The 25,510-nt window shown below is 36.7% G+C and overlaps 1 protein-coding gene and 1 long non-coding RNA gene across 8 annotated transcripts in view; one reads left to right on the top strand and one right to left on the bottom strand.

Annotated features, from left to right (window-relative positions):
- ETV1 (ETS variant transcription factor 1) overlaps nt 1-25,510 on the bottom strand; it is a 102,656-nt gene that overhangs the window by 74,816 nt on the left and 2,330 nt on the right. For 2 of the 7 annotated variants that reach the window (XM_081537624.1, XM_081537621.1), the window contains exons 1-6: nt 18,269-19,208; nt 17,974-18,170; nt 17,708-17,839; nt 16,758-16,845; nt 15,346-15,393; nt 6,088-6,141 (exon numbers count right to left, since the gene is read on the bottom strand). In XM_081537624.1, the coding sequence (XP_081393750.1) occupies nt 6,088-6,141; nt 15,346-15,393; nt 16,758-16,845; nt 17,708-17,752 (235 nt within the window). In that variant the 5' untranslated portion in view covers nt 17,753-17,839; nt 17,974-18,170; nt 18,269-19,208. Of the gene's footprint in view, nt 1-6,087; nt 6,142-14,815; nt 15,132-15,345; nt 15,394-16,757; nt 16,846-17,354; nt 17,567-17,707; nt 17,840-17,973; nt 18,171-18,268; nt 19,209-23,106; nt 23,536-24,305; nt 24,459-25,510 lie in introns of those variants that run through there. The other 5 variants (XM_081537622.1, XM_081537623.1, XM_081537627.1 and 2 more) reach the window with 5 other exon arrangements.
- On the top strand, nt 20,259-21,731 carry LOC145524760 (uncharacterized). The gene is made up of 3 exons (XR_014067816.1): nt 20,259-20,419; nt 20,505-20,635; nt 21,251-21,731. It is a non-coding gene; the product is annotated as an uncharacterized LOC145524760 (long non-coding RNA).

Here is a 25,510-nt window from a genome sequence, read left to right on the forward strand (position 1 = left end):
TTCCTCCTCCTGGGAATCTTCCCAACCCAGGGATAAAACCCTTGTCTCCTACAATGGCAGGCGGGTTCTTACCACTGAGCCACCAGGGAAGCCTGAATGTGTACACACCTCTGGTAAAACAGAAATGACAGACAAAACCTTCCTGTCAAGTCACATCCAAAAAATGAATTGGGTAAGAAAGGTTTCAAAACTAGTCACAAAAAAGTAAACTTTATAAAGTACTCACTGTCTACGTAGAAAGGAACAGAATGCAGGAAGGTAGATTAGTACAAAAGAAAATTAAGAAACACAAACCATAAATCAAACTTTCCAATCTAGGAAATACATGTTAATATAAAAGGAATTATTCAGTTAGGGTCTGCATAGACCTGTCTAACTTCAGCTTTTTTCAGAAGCATATTTCTACAAGAATCTGTTAAGGTATTTTTATCTCCACTTCACTGCAAAAAGGATCCAAGGTGCTATTCTTAAAAAAAAAAAAAAAAATTCTAAGCAAATGAAGTGCAGCTATGACTTTAATTTACATAAACAAAGTATCACCCGTATAATAATGACTTTAAACAGTTAAGTCCCCACACACTGATTTGTCTTTATTTTCTGAATGGGTCACTAGTACTACTGTGTTACAAATTTCAGTTAAAGTAAAGACAATTGCAACCTTTTTATATTTACTTTCATAAATAAATCAGAGAAGAATCTAGGTAATATTATTCCTTTAATGACATCCTTCTAATTGACTTGCATTCCAGTGTTTTTTCTTGGGTATAAAAGAAAGAAGTATAGTTACAAGGATCTATCCTACTGGGAATTGTGCCTAATCCTGGCTATACCCATGGGAATGTTCTGGAAGAACGTAAAATGTAAATGTGAACATCATCTATTGTGTGATCACTGTAGAGGAAGCACAAAAAGAACTAATGTCATCAAATGGAAACAAGCTAGTTAGAAAAATAATAACACAACTTCATAAAGGAAGAAAATGAGAGGTGGTGGATTTTAAAGGATCAGCTATATAAAAAATATTTTATTTAAAATATAAGGTTATCAATGTATTGCATTTAAAACAGATGATTTACAAAAATTCAAGGTGTACACAAATTTGTATCTACTTTGGAAACATAAGGTTGATCTATAGTCTAAATATTCTTTCAATTCTCTTTTCTAAAGGGTATAATTCTACTTCATCTGGAGGAAAGTATATCCTATAGTTATTCTATTTTTTGTCAGCAATGTCTGAATTCTGGACTCATTTCTAAGAAACAATTTGTTCAAGCCACATAATTGTTTTTCTTAGCCTCCATTCATTTCCTAGGATGGGCTTGTAGGCGGTTTTTTGTTTGTTTTCACTTGATTTTAATGTCTATACATGCTTCAAAAGTCAGCATCCTTGAAAGGTTACCAGACTATAGCACGACAACATTAAAATTCCAGGTTTCTGAGTAAAATACTTTATAAACAAAAATAAGGAACTCTCAGAAAAATTTTTAGAAAAACACCCAAATGTTATAGTTTAATTTCATTTTTCAGATTTTTTGAATGCTCTGGTCACTACTCTTTTACATATGTTTATATGTGTTACAGTCAAACGTATGATCTATAATACGAAGTTGGGCAGAAATTTGCCATGCATTCATCTAGCCTACATTTACCAAATGGCTAAAGCAATAAACGCAAAAACAGAAGCATTTTATTTGATTGAGGTATGTAAGGAAATCTGATTACTCACAATGGAAAAAAATAGCCCCATAGAATTAATAGATGGGCCACACAGAGAGGATGTAGCTTCTTTCTGTTCCTAGAGATAGGGTCCCTCTGCCCCACTAATCTTCTCCAGACAGACAAGTATCAAACACTTATAAAGGGCGTTTAGGAGACAATATATCCTTTCAGTTCCAATACTTGATAAACTTCTCCACCTAGAATTCTTCTTTAGAATCTAATCCATAAGCCCTATTCCTCTTTTAAAATTATATCCATCTTGTTCCATCCTCAGCAAAGACTGAAATTAGCTGGTCACCATCATCAGAACAATAGTCCTTTATTTCAACGAAACTTGAATAAATTGCACTTCTACTTTTTTTTAGTAGACTCTTTCAGATTTATTTTTACTCGTGTTTATAGGTTTCCCTTTATAATGACGTTCTTTATTCAGAAGTCCCAGAGCCATATTTGTTAAACTGTAAATATTCACTAATTGAAGGAAAATTTCAGCATTCTGAAAATGCCTGGCTAAACATTCATGGTTTCAGCATGTTTTCCAGAAGAAAGCTATATATATTCTTTAAGGGACGATCATATGTTTATACCTTAAGAAGGGAATTGGGACTTTGAAAATACTCGAATGAAAATACGCACTAAGACACTGATCGTGGTTATGATGACAATTTTACTTACTGTGCTTCTAAAACAGGCCAGGCATACTGAATGTGACACGCTCCTAATCCTCAAGAAGTTCACAGTCTTACTGACATGTATCTAAGATATAATAATAAATGAAACATACAAGATGTCATGGGTCTTAACTCTGCAGGCTAAGGATGCAAAGAAAGGTCAAGAAAGATCTCAGTGTGATGAAGTCTCAGCTGAATCTGAAGCTGGAGGTGCCCCAGACGGCAAAGAAAAATCTTAAACATTTTAAAGCAAAATGAACACGTGCAAAGGTAAAGAGGCATAAAAGAGCTCACTCTTTGGGGGAACTGAAAAATTAAAAAGCTTCAAGTTTAGAGAATGGGGAGGGACAGGGTGCTGGGAAAGCAACAGTTAAAACTGAAAAGGTAGCCAAGACCCAGGTCACGGAGCAACGTTCTGTACACCTAAATTGGGATTTTGTGCTGAAAGAAGCTCAAAGAAAATTAACAAAGTCATATGGCTGTGCATCAGTATCATTGCAGAGAGCAGAATGGAAGGAAATCTGAAGGCAAGAACTCCCATATAAAGGATGATTCACGAGTTCAGTGGAGGCAGAACATGGGTGTGAATTAAGGTAGTGAAAGAGAAATGGAAATGAGACATGAAATTAAGATACTCCTGAGAGGCAGAACCAACAACTTGGTAACCAAAGGGAGCGATGATAAAGAACTGGGAGGGACTGAAGATAAATTAAAGGTTTTCAGCTTGGATTGGTGATGTCATCAACTTAGGCAACAGAAGTTGAAGAGAGATGCTGGGCAGAAAAAAAATGAAAGATTTCACCATTGGCCTTAGTGAATGTGAACTTTCAGTGAAGCATCACAATGAAAACAGGAGGTGTTGCATCAACGGTGTTTTATGCTGATGCTCAGCTGAGGGTAGAGGGAATGAGTCCAGAGGTGCTGCGTTGTTCTAATTTGCACAAGGACCCCAGTGGTGGATCAGGGGCAGATATTCAATAGACAGGAGCAGACTGGAGACCAACACTACAGTAAACAGTGTAGGAGACTTATTTCAACAGAACCGTGCTGACCACTACAGTAGCCGACAGCCGCGTGTTCACATAAATTTAAAATCACAAAAATTAAATAAATTAAATATTAATTTCTTCAGACCCATTAGCCACATTTCAGGTGCTCAGTAATGAATGTGGTTGGTGGTTACTATACTGAACGGTACAGATATAGACTGTGGGTCTATGGAACTGTGCAGGCACGGCATAAGAAAAAGAAGAGGAAAAGTTTGCAGACAGAACCCTGGGCAAGAGAGAGAAAGTACATAAATGATGTGAGGAGTAATCAGAGGAGTAAAAAGAGAAAGAATAATAATCATATGCTGTGAACCAAGAGAACTGAGTTCAAGAAGATGAATTAACCAAGAATATGAAAAACTAAGAGAGGGAAAATAAGGTGTAAACAATTATCTTTAGGCATTTGTGAAAGGGTTAGTTGCTCAGTTCTACCTGACTCTTTGCGACCCCATGGTCTGTAGCCCGCCAGACTTCTCTGTCCATGGAATTCTCCAGGCAAGAATAATGGAGTGGGTTGCCATTCCCTTCTCCAGGGGACCTTCCTGACCTAGGGATTGAACCCGGGTCTCCTGTATTGCAGGCAGATTCTTTACAGTTTGAGCCACCAGGGAGCAGAGTATTAAAATTACCAATTTTTTCAGATGTAAAGTGACTCCATGAGACTAACTCTCCCACTCAGATGACAGGTAGTGTATTAAGAAAGAACTCTAGTTCCTAACAGGAAAGGACATGCAGAAATATGACTATTCTCTTCCTACACTTTATCAAAGCAGGGGAAGCCTTGCCAAGCTGTTATCCTTAGTCATCATCTTTCTGGGAATTTCTGAGAGTCTCTAATGAAGGTCTGTATCTTAGCTGAATAAGATTCTGGAAATCCTATGTCTAATAACTATATTCAGACACCAAATGGCACAGAAAATTCTTTTCTCAGATTAAAAATTAAATTGATAGAATAGCAGTTATCAGGGGCTGGGGGCAGGGTAAGTGGGGAGTTATTTTTTAGTAAGTACAGTAGAGAGTTTCAGTAGAGATCATGAGAAAGTTCAGATGAAGAGTGTTCATGTTTGCACAACAGTGTGACTGCCATCGAGTGTTAGTCGCTCAGTTGTGTTCACTTCTTTGCAACCCCATGGACTGCAGCCCACCAGGCTCCTCTGTCCATGGGATTCTCCAGGCCATGCCCTTCTCCAGGGGATCTTCCTGACCCAGGGACTGCACCCGCATCTCCCACAATGCAGGCAGATTCTTTACCATCTGAGCCACCAGGGAAGCCCCACACTGCACACTTAAAAATGGTTCAAAAGATAAATTTTCTGGAATTCATATATTTTACCACAGATGAAAAAGAACTTTAATGATGCTGAACTAAAATATGTAAAATGGGAGAGAATCTGGAAGAAACCTCTTATAACCCTTGACACCTGGGAAATAGAAGATTCCAAACATAAAAGTTGAAAACATTGCACACAAACATCTGTTACTCAAAGAAATGTAGGTATTTGTATTAGATTTATGATATTAGGTGTGAAAATACAAGTTTGATAAGTTGTAAGGTATTAAGCATCTGTTGTTGCTGTTGCTACTGCCTCCTGTGAAACTGCCAATGGTCTGGAAAAATGAAACAAGTTAGAGCTTTAAATGGTGCTAAAAGAACAAAAATGACACTTCAGTAGCAGTCCAGTAGTTAAGACTTCCTGCTTCCAATGCAAAGGATACGGGGTTCAATCCCTGGTCAGGGAGCTAAAATCCCACATGAGGCACAGCACAGCCAAAAACGATAAAAAAATAAAAAGTAAAATAAATAAAACTAAGGCATGGTACGCCACGTTCATTTGAAAAATTTTAAAAATAAAAAAATAAATAAGAGAACAAAATGTATTAGGTCAGTTTTAAAATCAGGATGGCATTTATACCCTTTTCTTTACTAGTCATACCTCAGGTCAATAGCTGCAGTTTGCTAATAGAGGCAAACCGTAAATATCAGAAGTAAACTCCGAGGCAACCATGTTTATACAGGCAAAACGCTCACTGGGCAATTAGAGGGTAGAACCCCTGCATGACTTCGCTTGCATCCTCTGAAAGGCCCTGGAGTGAGGCTCAGGGAAAGAAATTCTGAAGGGATTCTAAAGGAAGCCAATGGCAACTTTCATTTGTGTCATTGTGTCCAGGAAGCAGATTATGAAGATAAAAATGAAATCTGAGCAAGTGAATGTTCATTACTGTAAAATAATACAATAAGCCAAAGAATGCTTGTTTCAAGATTTTTACGTCATACAATAAATTTCGTAAGGATTTTAACTACTGACTGTCTCCCATCAGCATTCAGACTTTTCCTGGTGGACCCACTGAAAAGCTGAAAGTAAACACTTGAGCATTCACGGATCGCACCCTGTTTCTCCTCCAACGATATTAACCAAATAGGGAACAGGATCATCTTTTAGTCCAACCAGTCTTCCGAAGCTCTGTTTGGATCACAGAGGAATTCTACTGCTGTCACAACCTGATAAATACAGTTACCTCATGACTGGAAGCTGAAAAGGCACGGACACAGCACCAAGAACAGACCCTGGAAGAGGAGACCAGCCACAGGGAAGGAATAAAAGGAGGAAACAAAAACAAATTCAAGAGATGAGTCATACTATACTCACAACTTTCAGCCTGGTAGTCCGGCACAAACTGCTCATCATTGTCAGGTACCTGAGCTGAAGGAAAGAAAAAAATAATTAAGAGAGAAACTGCCAAAGCATAAAGAATGTCAAGTAAAATCTCTCATGGGAGATCTTTTTAGGTTGAGACCAAACCTACGATTATTTGCTAGTGAGCTCCTATTTAAAATGGTATTGACAGCAAAATTCAAGAAGGGAAATAGAAGCAATCATCAATGTCAACCAGAAAACACATATATCAGAAATAAAATGGTGGCAGTTGTAGTTCCTCTGCATTTTACTTGCCACATGGAAATAAAAGAAATGTGAAAATAAAAGCAGCTACAGGAATTCTATTAGCTGCAGTGTTTCTTTTTGCAAGAATGGAGTAAAAAGGATTTCAATTTGCCTACTGCCGATGTTTAAACAGCCCATTTAAATTTATCACAGAATTCTTTTAAACGATGTGCAGTTATTACACAAACCCCTCTGCATTTTAGATATGTCTGTTTTTGATGTGTTTGGCCTACTGCTAGACTACTATAACTAACATTTGCCCTAAATTTGGCCAAAATACGTGATGAAGTTTTTTACATGAAAGACAGTCATTGATTTTGGTCATACGGAATAAAATATTATATATCAGTGATTATGGTCACAATCATAAAAATAATAATTAATAAAAATAAACCTCATAGTTTTGTTCATAATATTTTCCAGGTGACCATTCAACACTAACAAAAAGAATATCACTATTTCATCAGGCTTTATGTCAAATGACTTCCCTGTCTTTCATAAAGGAATAAAACAATGAATAGCAAGAGCTTAATGTATTCAGCAATCAAAACACAAGTATATTTTTTACTTCTAGAATATTTTTATTGCAGTTAATTCAGGCATCAAAATAGCCTATCCCAAATTGACATAATATTACAAAAATGAGTTTCCATATACACACAAAAATATGCACAATTACACACATACAAACTACATAAAAGTGGGGTCACTTTTAATTTGGCAAAAATATAATGAGTTATCATCCTAATTAACTTTAGGTATAATCTGATTAGCTAGTATTATTTCCCTAATATTACCTAATCCTGAAACTTTTTATCTAATCAAGTCATATTAAAACAGATGTAATTTTTTTTTCAAAGTACCTATTCTGTTGAGGAATTCTTATGAAAATAGTCAGTCGTTGTTGAAAAAGTTTTGGGTTGGAAATAGAGTTAAGAAAAAAACCATATAAAGAGAAATTCGATATTTAAAAAATTCTACATAAGAAAGGAACACAACATACACACAATTCAAATGTCTGGTGTGTCAGCTTATTTAATAGGATTCAAAAAACTTTTTTGTTGAACAAAATTTGTTATATTTCAAGAGCAGAATAAACAATAATCTTACAAATTACCAAAATATATGCAGCAGGACATTCAACTATTTTCTAACAACTTTCTTCTGTTCACCAATACTTAAGTTTATTACAGATAAATTCCATCCCCTGCCACTAAAGGAAATGAGACAAATTAAGAACTCATTTTCCAAATTAGAACTGATGCCTATTTCACCAGCCTGTACTGGAGGAAAAGATGTATTTTCTGCAGGTTCCACTAACATCTGATACCAAGGTTAACCAAATCAAGCAACTTTCAAATCATTTTTCTATGCTCTGCTGTGTAAACTGTGCAACATTATTTAACCTCTTTGAACTCCATTTTACTCATCAGTTTAACAGTGATAATACATATTTTTCATGAAGACTAAATGAAATCGTCTAAACACAATGCCTGTCACAATACCAGATACTCAAAAAATGTTACATATTTTCTTCTTTCCAAACCTCCACCACCCACCATTTTTTTCCTTTCACACAGGAAGTACTACTCAAATTACTATAATGCAAGTTTAATATTTTTACTTCTAATGAATTAGATTGGAGATGGAAAAACAAATCACAGCTAATTATACATTAGTATTCTCTTAGTTATAATCATTTTTTGACACTGCAGTAAGCCTCATTTTTCTCAAAGACTCACAAATTATGTAGAAGAATGTCCTTTAAAGTAAGTGTTTTCACCAAAAAAAGTACAAAAGTGTTTTAAATATTTATTTAATAAATGACAGTGGGCAGACAGAATCAAATCCTATACTTTTTTTCTATCATATCTACACGTTTTGGGTTTTGCTCTAAATTAACAGCTAAACAGAGATAACCATTGAGATGCAAAGTTATCAACCATAGCAATTACTAGGTTTTTAAAAAGCCAACATTTACAAGAATCTAATAAAAATGTAATACCCCTTTACAGGAATAGTTAAAAATAGCAAGTGAGTAACAAATATATTTGTAACAGAATATGCTGGCATGAATGTCCTAAAGGCCAGACTTTTTTTTTTTCTTACTATCATAAGACAAATTTGCAACTCCATGATATATATCACTGCAAGAAAGGTATAAAAATAACTGATGGATAAGTATATGTTGGCATATGTGTGGGGTGCGGGTGGTGGGGAGGTTGTTGAGAGGGGAGGGGGCAGAGGCAAAACTTCGGGTACAGAATAAATCAGAAGTTACACCTCACAGAGACAGAAAATAGCTACATACTAACAATTTTGTAAAAAGAATAAGAATTGCTATTTCTAGTCTAACTCCTTAACATACTGAATAAATACTTCACACTTATGCCTGAACATATTACAGAATTTTAACAAAAAACATATGACTCACATTTTCACAGAAGCTAATCTTAAGCAACCGAATAGACCAAATGAAGCAGCATGCCACTTAAATAGACAAAGGCTTCACTCTAATTTCAAGTTAGAGTCAAAGGAAAGCAGTTAACGAAAAACACAAGTTGGATCTGGGCAAGGAAAATATGACAAAGTATTGCCACACTCATATCATACATTTCCTTTTTTGCCTCCATTCACGAAAATTCTATGAAGTAGCAAACTACAGCTGCCTGAAAATTTGTGGCAAGCCATACCCACTCCAAAGAGGAAAATTAACAATAGAGGCCAACCTAAATCTAAATATATATATGTGTATATATATAGCTATTTTACTACTATCTATGATAAACTGCTTGGAATAATCACCTTTGGGGAATAAAAATGTTTTCCCACACTGTAATTAAAGAGGAAGGGGAAGAGTAAGAAAGGGGAAGAGAAAGTATATACCAAAAGACCAATAAAAGGCTTTCAAGAAGATGAAGCATGTAGATTTTATTGGTAATAGCTGGAGCCCTTCTGTCAGTTCATTGCACACTAATAGACAAGCTGCCATCAAGTCTCAGGACTTTGGCTTTAAAAGCGTAGTATGTGCACTCTCAGCTATTTGCTCTACCTAGATTATCATCGAAAGTTGTTTTTTTCTTTCCCCCTTCTCTCTCTCTTTTTTATTACATTGCAATACATATTATGAGAAAGAAAATCATGAAAATATTAATCACAATCTTGATGTCACAGAATCATTAATCCTTATTTTGAATTTTAATATATACTTTTTTAACTAACATTGCCTAGGCAGGGGGGTGAGGTGGAGAGCAGACAATTTTTAAAAAGTTTGTCTCTCTTTTGTGCTTGTTTTTAACGTTCAAATAAAGCAGTAATCATTACTTAAGAAAAGGTGAATGTTGAAATATTTTCCAAGTTTGGCTGCAGACAAGGAAAAACCGTCTTATTCTTACAAACTAGGTGCCTGTTGGGTTTGCTTTTAAAGCTAGGGAAAAAGTGGAAAAATTACAAATGAAACAAATGTCAAGTTGAAAAGGGGTTAATATTTAATTAAAACCAGTTCTATCCACTGTAACAATGACCTGGAGCCAAACAAGGCGGAAGATGTATGAGTCATTCTTTCTGCCCGTGAATGAGACAGCTGATCTCCTCGGCAATTCCTCCAGACAAGCAGGCAGAACTGGAGTTCTGCCTCCATTCACAAAAACACAGTCCAGCATGAGCCATGTGGCTCAACCGCAATCTTTTCATGTCACACCCTTCCAGAGAGTTAAAGCAAGTCAACTTGAACTTGCAATATAAACACATCAATTTTACTGCTCTATCTCAAATACAGCTCAGATCCATTAAGGTATATGTTAAATAAATGACAAAATGAAATCCATATATACATTTAAATATATTTAATCCATCCTGTTCTATAGGGTAACTTGTCACAAAAACTTGAATGTATAAACCTAAGCAGAGGGAAAGACAGATGGATGGATGGATGGATGGATGAAGGAAGGATGGAAGGAAAGAAGGAGGAAGGGGGAAAAAATGACAAAGAATTAAAGAAATGCCTTTTTTTCTTGCCTATTCTTCAAATGCTCTTTTTATCTTAAGATTATAACAGTCTATTGCTTAACTTCATAGCATTTCCCTCTCACAAGGTAAGAAACAAGTTTCTCTGAAGAAATTTAAATTTTCTTTTAAATAAAACAACAAGAAAATCAACCTTCACACAGTCTTATTTTGTTTATTCCTACAATGAAGCCTCAGGCCATGGAACAAAATAATCATGAAACCTCTAAGCCAGGTTTTACACTACATCCGCTTTTAACATTAAAATGATTGTACCAATGTATAAGCATTAATTGATGCAGAAGTATAAATATATTTAAACAGCCAAAAAAAGGGGCTATTCCTCCATGGCAGAAAAATCTTTAATATTGATAAAGTCATGCTTTCTGTATGCTCTAAGAGAAAGAAAACAGTAAGTTTTAGTTGTTTTTAGCCTCAAATCAACTTCAATTTCCTAACTTTAACTTACATAGTGGTTTGAAAACTTAAAGCATAGCTCAGAGCTGTTGCTACTAGCAAAACATTTTCTGTAAGGTACTGAGAGCTGACTTCTATTATTGTTATTATTATTATTATTTTAATTACAATGCTGCACACTGGTCAAAGGGAATAAAGTTTTCCTATGAAATTGAAGAAATTACACATTTTCTGTAACTGAATTAGCTTAGTAATATTTCATTAACATATATCAGTACCTTCTGGAAAAACTATATCTAGGCTATATGAAATCCAAATTTTATTTTTAACAAATATTTCTATTTTGCAAATAGACTCTAGACGAAATGCATTTATATATTGTCAATAAATGCTGAAAAATAGAATATGTTTATTCCAACTGCTATCTCTTAATCAGGTCCAAACAAGAAGTCTTTGTTTCATAGTTTAAAGTATTTTGTGGTACGAGAAAAAGATGGGCAGTAGCTCCCTCTTGCCCCCTCACAATGACTCTTGCTCAACTCTAAGAGATAGTATGGACTTTTGTAATTTAATGTCTAATTCTCAATTCCTCTTTTTTTTTTTTAAACCACACAAAATAATGAAGTTTCTAAGCCTTTTCTCCTAACTGCATCACATGGAGAAAAAAAAAAAAATTCCATGAGTACATATCCAATTTATGTTTGATTTCAAAAGAAAGTCTAATTTTTGAAAAATAAAAATGAGTGCATTATAATAGCTATGTATTGTGAGTGATATCATGCATATTGAGTAACAACACATATCTTTTAAGGAAATTCATGATAAATGATTTTGAATATAAATTTAGTATCAACCACTAAAGTTGAGGAGATACGATGACATCTCTGCTTTTCAGCAAACCTGATTATTAATGGAAAGTCACAGAAAACAAAAGGAAAAAGCTTATCTGCATGAGGGCATGAGGTAATAATAAACTTTAGTGTAGAAAAGTTACTTTTGGAGATACAACTTTGACTCTAGTGTCATGGCAACATGAAATTTAACCTACATCACAACTGAAAAACATTCTGCCCTGATAGGAGCGAATCATTGTTGACATTTATCCTTAATACTACTGACGAAAGGAAACCTCATGGACATCTAGACCAACATCAAAAATAACACTCAAAGGTTGCTATATATTTATATTAGCTACATATGAAATGTATCATTTCTCTCTAAGTTGTGTTAGCAGGTAAGCTTTAATGAGTAACTTTTAAAACTGTGAGCCTCTTTTAACTCACTTTTACATCCTTCTATTTCTGTCCTCCACACATAAAAGGTTCCATTTTAACGATAAATTACTAGGATACCTTTCCTTAAAGCACCACCAAAAAAGCATATTACCAAGATGTTGTTAGAATTGATATTTGAACTCATTATTTCATGGATCAAATAATTGGAATTGCCTTTCTGTCAATAGCAATCTAATTCAAAAGTCAATAAAGAATTGTACATGGAAAATGACAACATAAGTAAGTGGCTTTGGAAAAATTTAAAATAAGCACATTCTCCATTTTTTAACTGCTACTGTGGCCACTGAAGACACTACCTTTTCAATTTTCTTCGGAATGAGATGTGATTCAAGTGTGGCATACATGTTAAAAAAAAAAAAAAAACCTTGAAATTGCAATGTTAGTACTTCAAAAGTGATACTAATATAAAGTTATATTCTTCAAAAACATGTTTTTGATCCCTGTTCAGAAATTGAGGGGGGCTGGTGGAATGGAAGTATATTTTTTGGAGAACACTTTAGTGAACCGAAAAGACTGGTTCCAACCTCACCCTCAAACAAATCCTGCCTTATCTACCCAAATTTTTCCTTGGACATACAACACATTTCATAATCCATAATAATTTACTTATGACTAATTCATGGTGCACTTTGGGTCTACTTTATAAAAAGTATTACAGGAAAGAAACAAATTAAACCTGAGAGAATGTATCGGTTTCCAAGTATTTAGGGACTCTAATTTTTAAAAATTCCTGTGACACATCAGAACTAACTTGACTTTCTTGTCTAATAAATTTTTAGACCTGTTTAACTTTCCAATGGGATTCTTACTCGAGGGAGAAACTTGGTTAATTGGTAATGATCTTCTTTTTTAAAGGGTCAAGATGCCTTAAATTCTATGGTATCCTTCTTGGAGATAAAACATTATGAAAAGAAGTAAGTAAATGGTTCACAGTCTGACAGCTTGGCAATGTTTTAATTTCTGGATGTCCAGAAGGACATAAATGAACAGATCTAGCTAGCAAAGAATAAACCAATGTAACTTTGAGATCTCAGCTAATGTTGATCAAGATGTAGACTAAGTTAAATGCTAATGCAAATATCATAATTATGTAAAATTGCTAAAAATAAAAATAGATGTGCAGCTCATTAACAATAATAAAAAGAAAAATTCACCTTTCTTCTTACTATTAGATTTTTAAAATATCAAGTAACTGTTAATGCTTATATCATCATAGAATTAAATTATTATAAAATACAGTCTTATTCATGGTTTGTAAAAGCAGCCCACCTGGTTATTCAATAAAACACTCCAAGGATTAATCCTTGAACTTATTTAAGCTTATAAATTCTTGTTCAAGTAAAAGTCCATGTTCTTTCAAATACATCAACCACTTTCTAAGTTTATTTTATATAAAACTAAATCTTCAGATCCGATTTATAGGTTAATTATCACAGGTAAGAATATTCAGTGCAGAGTTTTAAAATAAACTCAGATAAATTACCAAATCACTTATCTGAGAAACAAAGAAATAAAACAATTCAAAAGTGAAACACTGCACTAAAACTGATTATAAAATGGTAAGAGTCTGTCACAGTTCCACATTTTTAAATTCCAGGAACAGAGTTGCTATGTACATTCAAAATCTGCCAGCAAGTGCACTGACTTGGAATCAGTGAGACTTAAACATCTTAAGGACCAACAAACCTTCCAGAACAATTAAAATAGATATTAGAAGGTATTTTGGAAAAGCGAACAAATTCCCTCATAAATGTAATGTTCTTACAACCTTCAACTCTGCAAAACTTAATAGACATAAATTCATGCAAGAGCCTGTGTGCAGATTTTTGTTGAGAAAGTTATGTTTGACTATATGGCTTATGTTGCAATAATAAGTAATCTATTGCAGTAAGTTTCATTTACAGAAACAAGCAAAATGACCTTTAAATATAACTAAAACTTTCATTAACATACAAGTACAATCACCCTTTCAAAGGGCTCCTGGAATAGCTATTATTTAACTTAAAAGCTTCATAAAGATTGTAGGAGCTCTTTGGAAAAACTAGGATATCAGCAACACAAAGAAACTTATTTTACATGCTAACAGCAATTTGATCAACTACAAGCAAGACCACCCAAAAAACACAGCAGTCTGCCTCAAAGTAGCAACAGCAATGCTCAATTCCATTTTAAAGACCCTCTCTCTTCTTTGAACCATCTTTAAAAAAATCTGTTCCAAAAATTGCATGTTTACCATATAATGTAAAGATAGAAATAACACAACTGTACTCAATGCTAAATATCTATAATTTTCTTTGTGTTTCCCACAAGACATATAATATAATAAAATTATTATTTCACATTTAGCATAACAAATCCAAAGGAAAAATTTCAAATTATAGACGCCAACAAAAGTCCCTCAACATTAGACATATCTCAAGTTGCATAAAGCTGTACTGGAGCAGTATCTCCTTGTTCCTATAAAATAAAGTTTTACACAATAAAAGATACAATAGATGGCAACACAAAATGTTATCAAAAAGCAATCAAAATTAAAAGCAATGCCTTTAAATGTCTCCTTGCTACATTAAATAAATCCTAATACAAGCAATAAAACAGCAAAAGTCAATTTCAAGAAACATCACATCATAATAACACATAGAAAACATTTAAAAAATCTTCCAATCCCCCTAAGATTTATTTTAAAGCCATAGATACCCTTAGCACTGGATACACACCTAACGTTCTGTGTTGTGAGCAAGGCGGAAAGAAGACGCTGGCACTTAAATCTTGAAGCATCCCGTCCCGATGAACCCAGGGAAACTAATTTCTGCCATCAGAAAAGTCCTCCACCAGAACACCAAATAATGATATGCGCTGCTCTAAAGGAAACAGCAAGCCGGGTTCTGGCTCTAGGAGGTCTCTCGAGGTACAATAATATAAACCTGATCAATTGCAATTAAAATCTGAACAGAGGCTTAGAACTTGAAGTCTTGGTGCATTAGTTCTTGCCAAAAGCAGATGTGATTGTGAGCTGGAAGCAATTTCTCCTGGTAATTTGTGATGACACTGGGTAGTGCAGTCCCAGATTCCCCAAAGACAAACTCATCAGAGGCTCTAATGTATGCATGACACATGAGGTGGCTCTTTTAGAGCTCAATTAATTGGGCTGAACATTAAGACAGCAAGTTCAGGACTTTTTTTTTTTTTTAATCTTTCCCTTCTAGAGTTGCTTTTCCCCTCCTTTGAAAGCAATTTTTTGCCTTACCTTCTGCAAGCCATGTTTCCTGTAATTGACTTAGATCTTGAAAGAGTTCTAAAAAAACAAGTCAAAGACATAAACAAAAGATTTGCAAACCTTTTAGGCTACATTAAATGGAAATGTTTGTCATGAACATAGTCCTATAGATCAATTTAATTTGGGGAGGGGCATCAATAAATGAGGATTCATAACTTAATTATATCAATAATCCTGCCCATTTTGATGCCTACTAAGCAATATTTCTCAGTATCTTTTTTACCCCTTTTTAACACACAGCTTAAAAAATAAGCCTTGGGACCTCAAACAACACGCTTACAGTAGAACTCAAAAAGGTTGAGATGAAGGTGTGCCTATCCTCAGAAACCTTTTTTAAACATATTCAATTCTTGCTAAAATAGTGTTAGGGGAAAAATCAGAAAGACTGAATAACACTTTATTTCTATCTTCTAAATCTTCTATCAAAGATTTAACAGTACATGGTATAATTCTCAAAGTACTAGATGTTTTGAGATTCAATGCCTCAAAACTCAAAGGGACAACTATTAAATACAAGATTTTAGAAGAAAATTTCTACATTAATAGGTTTACAAAAGTAAATATATAATTCCCTGGCACCTGTTTATTATCAAGTCCATAACTGGGTATTCTGTCACTGGGGAGGGAGAGGTATGTGTAACTTATTCCTATTTATATGAAGATTTGAAGAAGTTTCAGAATTCAATATACTTAATCTAAATGGCAAACTAAACTTTGATAATTAAGTTTATTAAGTTTGTTATGAATGGCCCAATACGGCTGGAATAATTGATAGCATTTTGACCTCCTATCAACAGTTCATAAAAAGAATCTGCAACTTAATTTCCTAAATATGTATTATAATTATTAATTAGGCCTTAATTATGATTGATTGACCACTTAAAAGGCCTATACACAAGATATTACGACCTCACCATGCGGTCATCAAAACCATCTCTGAAAAGTTTGGTAACAGTATATGGTTTAGTGTAAGGAGATGGGAAACCAAACAGTCACTTATATTGCTCAACTTCTAATGCAGGAGAAAAAGAGTAATTAAGCAGTGTGCATAGCTGTCTAATTTGTTCCTCTGTGTTGGATATTTTCAAATTGTTACCTTAGTGTATGGGATTACTTAAATGCCATATGGACAAAAGTATTTAAACACAAAATGGTTAAAAGAAGGATGTCACTCTTAAGTTATTTCCTTCTTTCATTAGCTTGTGACAGGGCCATAAAACAGCAAACTGTCACATCACATTAATTGCTCCAAATACAAATCTTGCTTAAATGCATTCATTTGAAAGTTTATTATTCTTAAGGTAAGACTGAGTGCTTCTCTTTTTTATGAGGGTAGGAAGTACAGGTAAAGAGGGGGAATTCAGCTCTAAATCAAACCTCACCTTCTGAATCATGAGCCAGATCTCTGTTAATGAATTTTCTTTTCCTGACATTTGTTGGTTTCTCGTTACAATTTCTCCCACGCTGATTCTACAAAGGGAAAGATAAAATTCTTTAAAAAGAATGTAAACCTCAGATGTCACACACACACACACACACACACACACACACACACACACACACACAGAGAGGCATACATAAGTCTACTGGATCCTCTCCTTAAACAGAAAAATAAAAGTCCATGGTATCAATCCCAATATCCATTTTCTGCATTCATTTGACAGTGAAAGCTTATGCTGAGAATTCAATAGCCAGGGAGAGTTGCTTCCCTGTGCGGATCTGAAAACACTGTGTATCAGTCATAGATTCATGGTATCTCAGCATCAAAACAACATTAAGCAATTACACTTAAAGTCGTTTTTAGGCTAGATCGAAGCTAGATTAAAACACAGTTGAATTTTATTCTCTCAGATAATCCCCTTAAAAAAGAACAAAAAGAGAGTGGTGAAATGAAAAATATAAGAGAGACAATGAGAAAGAAGAAAAAAAAAAGGAAACAAAACCCATGTAAACAAAAAAGTGTCAGCATTTGTCTCAACTTCATTCTTTTCAATGTGGCAGACAAACCCAGCCAAAAACTTTGAGTGCAGCAGCTGCTGCTGCCCTCCTTCTTCTCTTCCACTCATCTTGAGCACTTTAAACAGAAAAAAAAAGGGGGGGGGGTCTTAAAAACAAAACTATGCCTTATCCAAATCACTGAAAGGTAAGCTCATTTTGAAGACTGGGCTTCTAGAAGCAGAGTCGCCCTACAGTGGCAACAAAGCAGATAAAGTATCTGCAGTCCCAGCCCCCTTGCTCCCCCCCCACCCCGCCTTCTCACTCGCCCTCCTCCCCCCTCTCCCCTCCGTCGGAGTCAAGTTTATAAACAGCAACTTTCGAACTGATCACTCACATTGGTGACCATGTAAGGCACTTGCTGGTCATAAAATCCATCCATTCTGCTGCTCTTCGCAAATCTCAGCTCAGTGTTTTATATTTTAAGCATTTAGCTGGAGATTTCCTCGGGATCTGGACTTCTATCAACCTAGAGGGGAACAAGATGGCTTTTAGGCTTAAAAAAAAAAAAAAATCATGAATGAAGCTCTTGAATTTGCATAGCTAATTACCCTCCGACAGTCCCATTCACAAAAATAACCCTCCCTACACAGCCTCCTTCACCTGGATCCAAAGAGAGCCAAGAGAGTTCACAATTTACATATTTTCCTCAGTAGCAAAAATTCGAACAAGAGGCGATGTATTTATTTTCACTCTCGATGTTTCCCTGAGCGGTCGGTGTACCCCGGGCAGCTCTGATTCGCAAACGTGTGCAAAACTAGCAATGGCGATCAGCGAGACTTGCTTTGCACCTAACGGGACTAAAGAGACGGAGACACCTCTTTCATAAGGATAGTTTTTGCAACCCACAACCATGCAATTATCTGGAGAGACATAAAAAGTTGTTGGAAAGACCCACCTGAAAGCCACGCTAGGCGAACGGCTGCAAAAAATTCCCTCCAATTTTAATAAAAACATTAATTATTGCCCAGCACTTCCCCCTTGGAAGCCGAAAGCGCCTCTGACAGAGCTCAATTCGGTGGTTTTTCCTCTACTTCTCCTCCAGGGGCCTCCAATCCAAACTGATGGATCGCTGCCTCCCATTGGCTCCGCGTCTCTTTCACAAGATCAGATTTCGGGCTGTCAATCAGGAGGCTCGCTGCCCCTTCTCGTGAATCTCCCGCGCCCCTCTGCCCAAGCTGGTGCTGTGCCTGCCGTCGCTGTGACCACAGCCTGGAAACGCCACAGAGCAAATCGACTGCCGTCCTAACCCGCTGCTTATTGTTAAGGCGCCTGGGGACACAGAAGCCATGTGTATCGAGTCGCCAGTTCTCCTAACTGGTGTGTTTGGTCCACTATCGGGCTGAAGCACTTTCCTAAAGCACTTTGGTTCGCGTCAGATATATACTCTGAGGCGCGATCCACCAAGCCCGTGCGTCCTTAGTCTCCTACCTCACCTCCCTCGAGGTCTCCAGTCCCTCCACTTTGAACCTGATAAGGAACCCAGTTCGCAATACAGCCTCGTTCCTACTAAGCTTTTGGCCCAAGTTCTCTTCCCGTTTTTCAACGCCCACCATCACCGTTATGGTGTATCAAAAACATTTTTTTTTTAAACGTCATCCTCAAGTCAGTCTTTCATGGGATAGTAAAATCTGTGGGGAAAGCCCTTGGGAGAAGCAGAGGACTTGCTTTTTAGAAGGGGTTGCGTTGGGAGAGGGAACTGAGGGAACTCCAGAGCTATCTAAGTGAGGAAAAGTATAAAATAAAATGTGTCCCACGTGTGCACTGCAACTAGCTGTTTCGAGTCCCCGGTGGAGGTGGGGAGGAGCAAGGATGGGTTGGGGTGGCTCGGGTATCCTAGGGACTCGCACGTTTCCTGAGCTTTTATTATGTATACACGGAGGCGGAGGATGTCACTTACTGTACTTGACGCTTTCACTTCCTCTCCAGTTTTTAAACTGCCAGAGCCGGGAGTTGGTGGCGAGGGGAGAAGGGGAGTCGGGTTTCAAGGACAATGACTAGGACGTTAAAAAGGGAGGGCTGCAATTCTGAAACCACTTGCCCTGACCCTCCAACTGGGCTTAGAGCTGTGAAGAGTCACTTAAGAAACCCTCGGCCCAACCTGGGCTGAGAGGCCTCAGAATGGCACCGGGGACTCAGCGGTGTTACAATTCATTTGTGATCCTGGTGGCGACCAGAGCTAAAGACCAAAGGAAGTTTTCGGCAGCTGTTCAGCCCGTTCGGAAACGTGCTGCAATTCTTAATTTCTAATTGAAAGTTTTTCCTTAAATGGAACATTATGGAGCCATATTAAACTGCAGTATGAACGCACAAGACTCAATTTCGGACCCATGGAAGTCAAGGGTCAATTTTTTTTATTAATAATAATATTAAAAAACCTTAATACTGGGAAAACATCCAATAACTGTGGACAGCAAGGACACAAACCGTGAGTTCTTTAAAAGCAGTAAATCAGTTAGCCGGTCCTAAGGCGCGCACCCACAAGTATTTCAAGCGGGAACCGCACATTTACCACGGCCGGGGAGAGGTTTGGGCGCAGCCTGGCCTCAAGGCCGGCACAGTGAGGCTCTCGAGTACTTTCCGAGGGTGCAATCAGGCGGCAAGCGCGTCCAGCCGCCCAACACTCCCGGGATAGCCCAGCCCCTCTAATCTGGGCAAATGTTTCCAAAGACCTTCTCTGTGGCTGGAGCCGGACGGGTAACCAGGGTAACAAGAGGGGGCGGAGCTTCGGGCTCAGCCCCCGCGAGGTTTCTCCGCAGCCAATAACGTACCGTCTGTTCCCAGCCCATTGTTGTTTATTGCTGACCCCGCAGCGCTCCGCTAGGAGATTGGCCGCTTTAGGGAAGAAGGCGGAGCCTCTCCCTCCCTTGCACCCACCTTTCAGCTCCATTCACAAAATCCGGCTGTCTTGGTCACGTGGTTGGGGGCGGGGAGCGGTAGGGGAAATGACACAACAAAGGCCCAAGTTTTCCAAACCACAAAACTTTTTTCTGCCTCGCTACCTCCTCCCAAGCCCCATCAACCAACAAACATTAGAAGATGAGGAAAAGTAGGCTTGGGTCTGGGAGCATAAAGGGGTGGGGTAGGGGTGGGGGGGAGTCAGAAATCAAAGGAAGACTCGGGGTTAATTACAGGGTACACTGCATATGAGAAGAGCTGCAAAAGAGGAAAGGAAGAGAGTTAAGGAGAGGTGTGAGAAAGCGTTCAAGACAAACTAGGAACCTCTGCTTGCTGCTGCAAGTCACTGCTTTGAGACTGACAAACGGTAAAATGGATTTCAGGTTTTTCACAACATTCTGTAATGTTCATTTCTACCTTAGATGCATCCCATAGTTGATTAAATTTTTAAAGCTTCCTTGACGAACACTACAGGTTTTCGGTGGCCGACAGTTTTAGTTTCCATTTCCCAAAACTTCACTCTTTCATAGGCACCCCCAAAGCACTGCAGCTTCTCCCCACCTAGGCTGGACTGACAAACAGAAGCGGAGACTCAATCCTCGGATTTGATTACGTATTGCAGGGGCTCCATATTTCCCCTTTGGATTCTTTAAACGAGCTCAGCTTTTAACTCTGTGGTCTTAACAGCAATTGAATATGATGATACATGAAAAAGCAGACAAGCCAGGCTACAGCTCAGTTTTGTCGAAAGAGCACACAGTTTTGAGATAAATCTTTCTGTATAGCAAATGGACTATCAGACTATTCTCCCTCCTCTCTCTTTCTCTTCTGTCCTTTTTCTCTCTGTCCTTTTTGTGCCGTGATACTTAGTGAGACACTAGCTTGTAGTTTGGTTACTGTTCATGTTCTATGCTTGGCGCTGGGAAAAACCAGTAGACCCAGTGGCTGAAGACATTCAAAGGGCTAAAAATTCGTTTTTCAGAAAACATTACCATTGTGGAAAATGTCTACAGAGGCAGCTGTTCTATTCACAGAGGAACGTCCAAAGTTGCACAAAGTTTCCACTACTTTTAAAAGTGAGTCTTTAAAAATCAGCTTAGTAAATGCCAGTTCTTCTTGAATGGAAAATTTCATTTTGGCAGGATTTCAGGCATAGAATGGCAGAGCAGAGGCCAAGAGGCTTTGACATTTATTTACTTGTATTTTGAAATTCCATTTGGGTTTTGAAATTAAAACTCTTGGGAGAAAGCCCGTTTCTCTCCTCCCTCCCCCCATAAAAATCCATTTCTGAGGTTGGAAAGTTTTTAACTTGCATATAGAGCTATTTAAATCTTTATAGTTCCTTTGCTGTTATTTAATAAAATAATAATCACTATTATTCTGGAGTTAACTTATTATAGCATTATACTGAAAATGCATGGTGGTAAATAGAGCACATTTCTAAAAGAAAAAAGAGAAAGAAACTAAGGGTATTGATTGTTTCAATGGGTTAATATGATTGAAATTAAGCAAAATTTTGTTCAAATTGGGTTGATTATTAAGTAAAACAGTAACCTGTATAATTCTTTAAATACTTTTTATAGTAAATTGCTAAAGGCCTAGTTTGCACAAAGCTACATCAAATAAATAAGGAAAAGATAGACTATTAAAATTGCCAAGTGGGCATAAGAATGAACAAGTGAACATAAAACTCAGAAACATATACGAGAATGGTGAAAGATAATTAGTGGCTATAGCGGGCTCCCTGTGGGAAGAGAAGGAACGATTTGAGAGGAGGGTAGACCCTAGGAAGCAGGTAAAGGCGTCAATGAAATTGACACTGTATACAAGTTGTTAGCTCCCACTCTAACCCGCCATTCTCAACAAGGAAATATCTCCAAACTCCTCAAATAGAGAAAATGTAAACATGTGATTTCTAAAAAAATTCTTAACTGCATTGGAAGTCAGAACATCTTTCATTTTAAAAAAGAAAAATTTTAAATCTTTATTCAATCAAGATGAAAAACAATTCTAATGTCCAGTGATGTTACTGTTGGGATAAGGACACTCGTATATATTTCTGGTTGGACTGTAACTTTCTGCACCCTTTTAAAGTAAATTTGTGGTATCTGCTAGACCCTAAAATATACAATGTCTATTAGACCTTAATTAGACCCAGTAATCCTGATTTAAGAAATCTATAAAAATAAAAACAATGTGCAAAAGGACATTTACTGAAATATTATGTATAGAGGGGGAATTTAGAAGCAACTTCAATACCCACCAATAAGGACATGGTTTTTAACACAGTATGACCATTTCTTACTTTGGCATCCAATTATGGAGGTTATGTAGCTGTTAAAAAGTATGCTGTGTTCTTGGTTCTCAAACTTGAGATTACATAAGAAACTCTTTGTTAAACATTCATATTCCTGGATGGATCCATAGAGTTTCTGATTCAGTAGACCTGAACTGAAGCCCAGCAAGCACATCACATGAAAACTCTGTGCAAGGAATTTTGTTGTAGTTGGTTTCTGAATCATTCTGGGGAAACCCTGGGTTGGACCTCTACCGGAAGTCCAAAGGGAGACCTGCGATGTTTACTAGTTTGGACATGTTTCACTTGACCCACATAATGTTGACACACTTGGAAAATTCAATGTCAACACATAAAGTTTGTATTTCCACCATTGCTTGGCAAATCAGAGGATATGATAACACTGAGACCAAATTCCCACATAGCAACCATCAACTGGAGCTGAATCTCACTTACTCCTTGTGCACAGGAGCATGGGTATCAGTTTTGCTGTCATGCCTACGTCTTCCCTAATTCCTGTTTTTCTTATTTATGTTACCTACCTGATTCCTGCAAGTATTGGCCTGTGTAAATCCTGCTTTACATGTGACATGCTGTTGTTGTTTAGTTGCTCAGCGGTGTCCGACTCTTTGCGACCCCATGGACTGCAGCAAGCCAGGCTTTCCTGTCCTTCACCATCTCCCGGATCTTGCTCAAACTCATGTTCATTGAGTTGGTGATGCCACGCAACCATCTCATCCTCTGTTGTCCCCTTCTCCTCCCTGCCTTCCATCTTTCCCAGCATCAGGGTCTTTTCAAATGAGTCAGTTCTTCGCATCAGGTGGCCAAAGTATTGGAGCTTCAGCTTCAGCATCAGTCCTTCCAATGAATATTCAGGACTGATTTCCTTTAGGATTGACTGCTTTGATCTCCTTGCAGTCCAAAGGACTCTCAAGAGTCTTCTCCAACACCACAGTTCAAAAGCATCAATTCTTTGTCATATGTGACATAGCATATTAAAAAATAAAAGCAAGGGACAGATAGAGAATATCACATATTCTGTTTGTTCTAAAGGAAAAATAGTGTGCATAAAGGTGCCTATATATACATATATGAGACATATGTGTACAAATACCTATACACCAGTGTTACTCAACTTTTTTTTATTATTACCCCCCAAAGAGCCTTTGTGGACATTTTTTATTCCTAATTTCCCTCCTATTAAATTTTGATATTCTGGATACACTATTTATCTGATTATATCCTATAGTCCTTTGGAAGATCACAAATTAGTGTAATACTAGCATCCATCTTTCCAAGAACCAATTTTCAACACTTGGGGCAATATCAACCCCACTGTGAATGTATACTGTATAGTGTATATACATATATTTTCCTCTTTCTATAAGTATTGTATTTACCCAGAAACATTGATTTTTATCATTTAATAGAAGAATACACACCCTATCTCTTACTATTAGTTACATATACTTTCAGGAAGTCTGATTGGAGTTGTGACATAAAAGATCATTACGTTTTTCTTTTAGCAAGTGGAATGGTTTATTACAACATGCACATATCATGGTCGTTTTTAGTCCATTTAAGGGGTGAACACATTAGCAGTTTATAATTAGTTTTGTAAGAACCACAGAACTTTACATATAGAATAACAAGATATCTAGATAGTCATGAATCTTAACTTTGAGTGACTTGTAAATTTTGGAATAAATAATGAACAAAGAGCAAAACATAAATCTTTTACCTTTCTTTGGAAAGAGGACCATTGGCATTTCCTCTAGATTTGAAGGCATGGCGCTGATAACTTTAAACAGTAAAACATCTGCAGAGGTCACCAGTCTCTATCCTCATAGTTGTTTTCTGGACCATGGAGAGAGAGGCAGGTGTGGTGGAGGTGCTTTCCTCAAATATAAAAGACAAGTTAGTAAAAAGGGGAAAAAGGGATTCTAAAGGTCCATTTTAGAAATGGACTTTTATTCTCCTGGGACACAACTTGATTTAGAACAATCTAATGACTAACAAGTTAGTCATTTTATTATCAATGTATTTTATAATCAATGTATTACACATTGGGAGAACTCTTTCAAGACAGGCTTTCCAAAGTACTTCCTGGAAGTATAGCTTGTTTTTTACTCCAAGGTAGAATTAGAATTTCTTCCTGTGGCCTCTAAGAGCTGGCATTTTTTGATAGCTCTAAATTCTGTGCAAATGTTAATTACCATACTTCATTCAATAAACTCCTTAGTACTGTGATTACAATTGCGTTCTCAGCTACTGGCATATAGAAGGTGTTGTAGGATGAGTGAACTAGTGAATGGACACCATGCTACTGAATCGCTTTATTCTACAAATATAAATGCATTTCAAATATTCCCTAAGCAATGTTGTAGGCAGTGACTGTTCTGAAAACAAACCAAAATGTATTGGATAGTTGAAAAGGACTGACTGTCTGCGTACAAATGGCTTTTAGATAAAAATTCTTAGAATTATCATCAAAAAGAAAATTAAAAGATGCACTGAGCTAAATATATTTCTCCTATTTGTTGGTTTCTTTCATTTTTGACACAGATAAACATTCTTTGTGATTTCTAAGGATCTGATATGTGACCAACAGCAAAGTATCTGAATTATATAATTCAGAATCATAACTTGCACCACTGAGACCATTCTTTCATTTTTAAGCACATTAAATGAAGGGTTTGTACTTGATGCTCTTGAGATCCCTTATGAAGGAAGTCCCCTAAGTTTCTTATTTTTGGTCAATGACTGTGTTAAATAAAATCACTCATAGGAAAATAAAGAGTGGTGTAGTGAAAGAAGATTTGGCATCAGACAGTCATGGACGTGAATGGTGGCTCCAACAAACGCCAAATTCCTTCATCTCTCTGAGTCTCAGTTGCCACATCTATATAATGGATATAAAACCTATCTTCCAAAATTGCTGTGAGG

This window comes from Giraffa tippelskirchi, chromosome 10, assembly GCF_054371585.1.
Source record: "Giraffa tippelskirchi isolate mGirTip1 chromosome 10, T2T-mGirTip1v1.2.pri, whole genome shotgun sequence".
Lineage (NCBI taxonomy): Eukaryota > Metazoa > Chordata > Mammalia > Artiodactyla > Giraffidae > Giraffa > Giraffa tippelskirchi.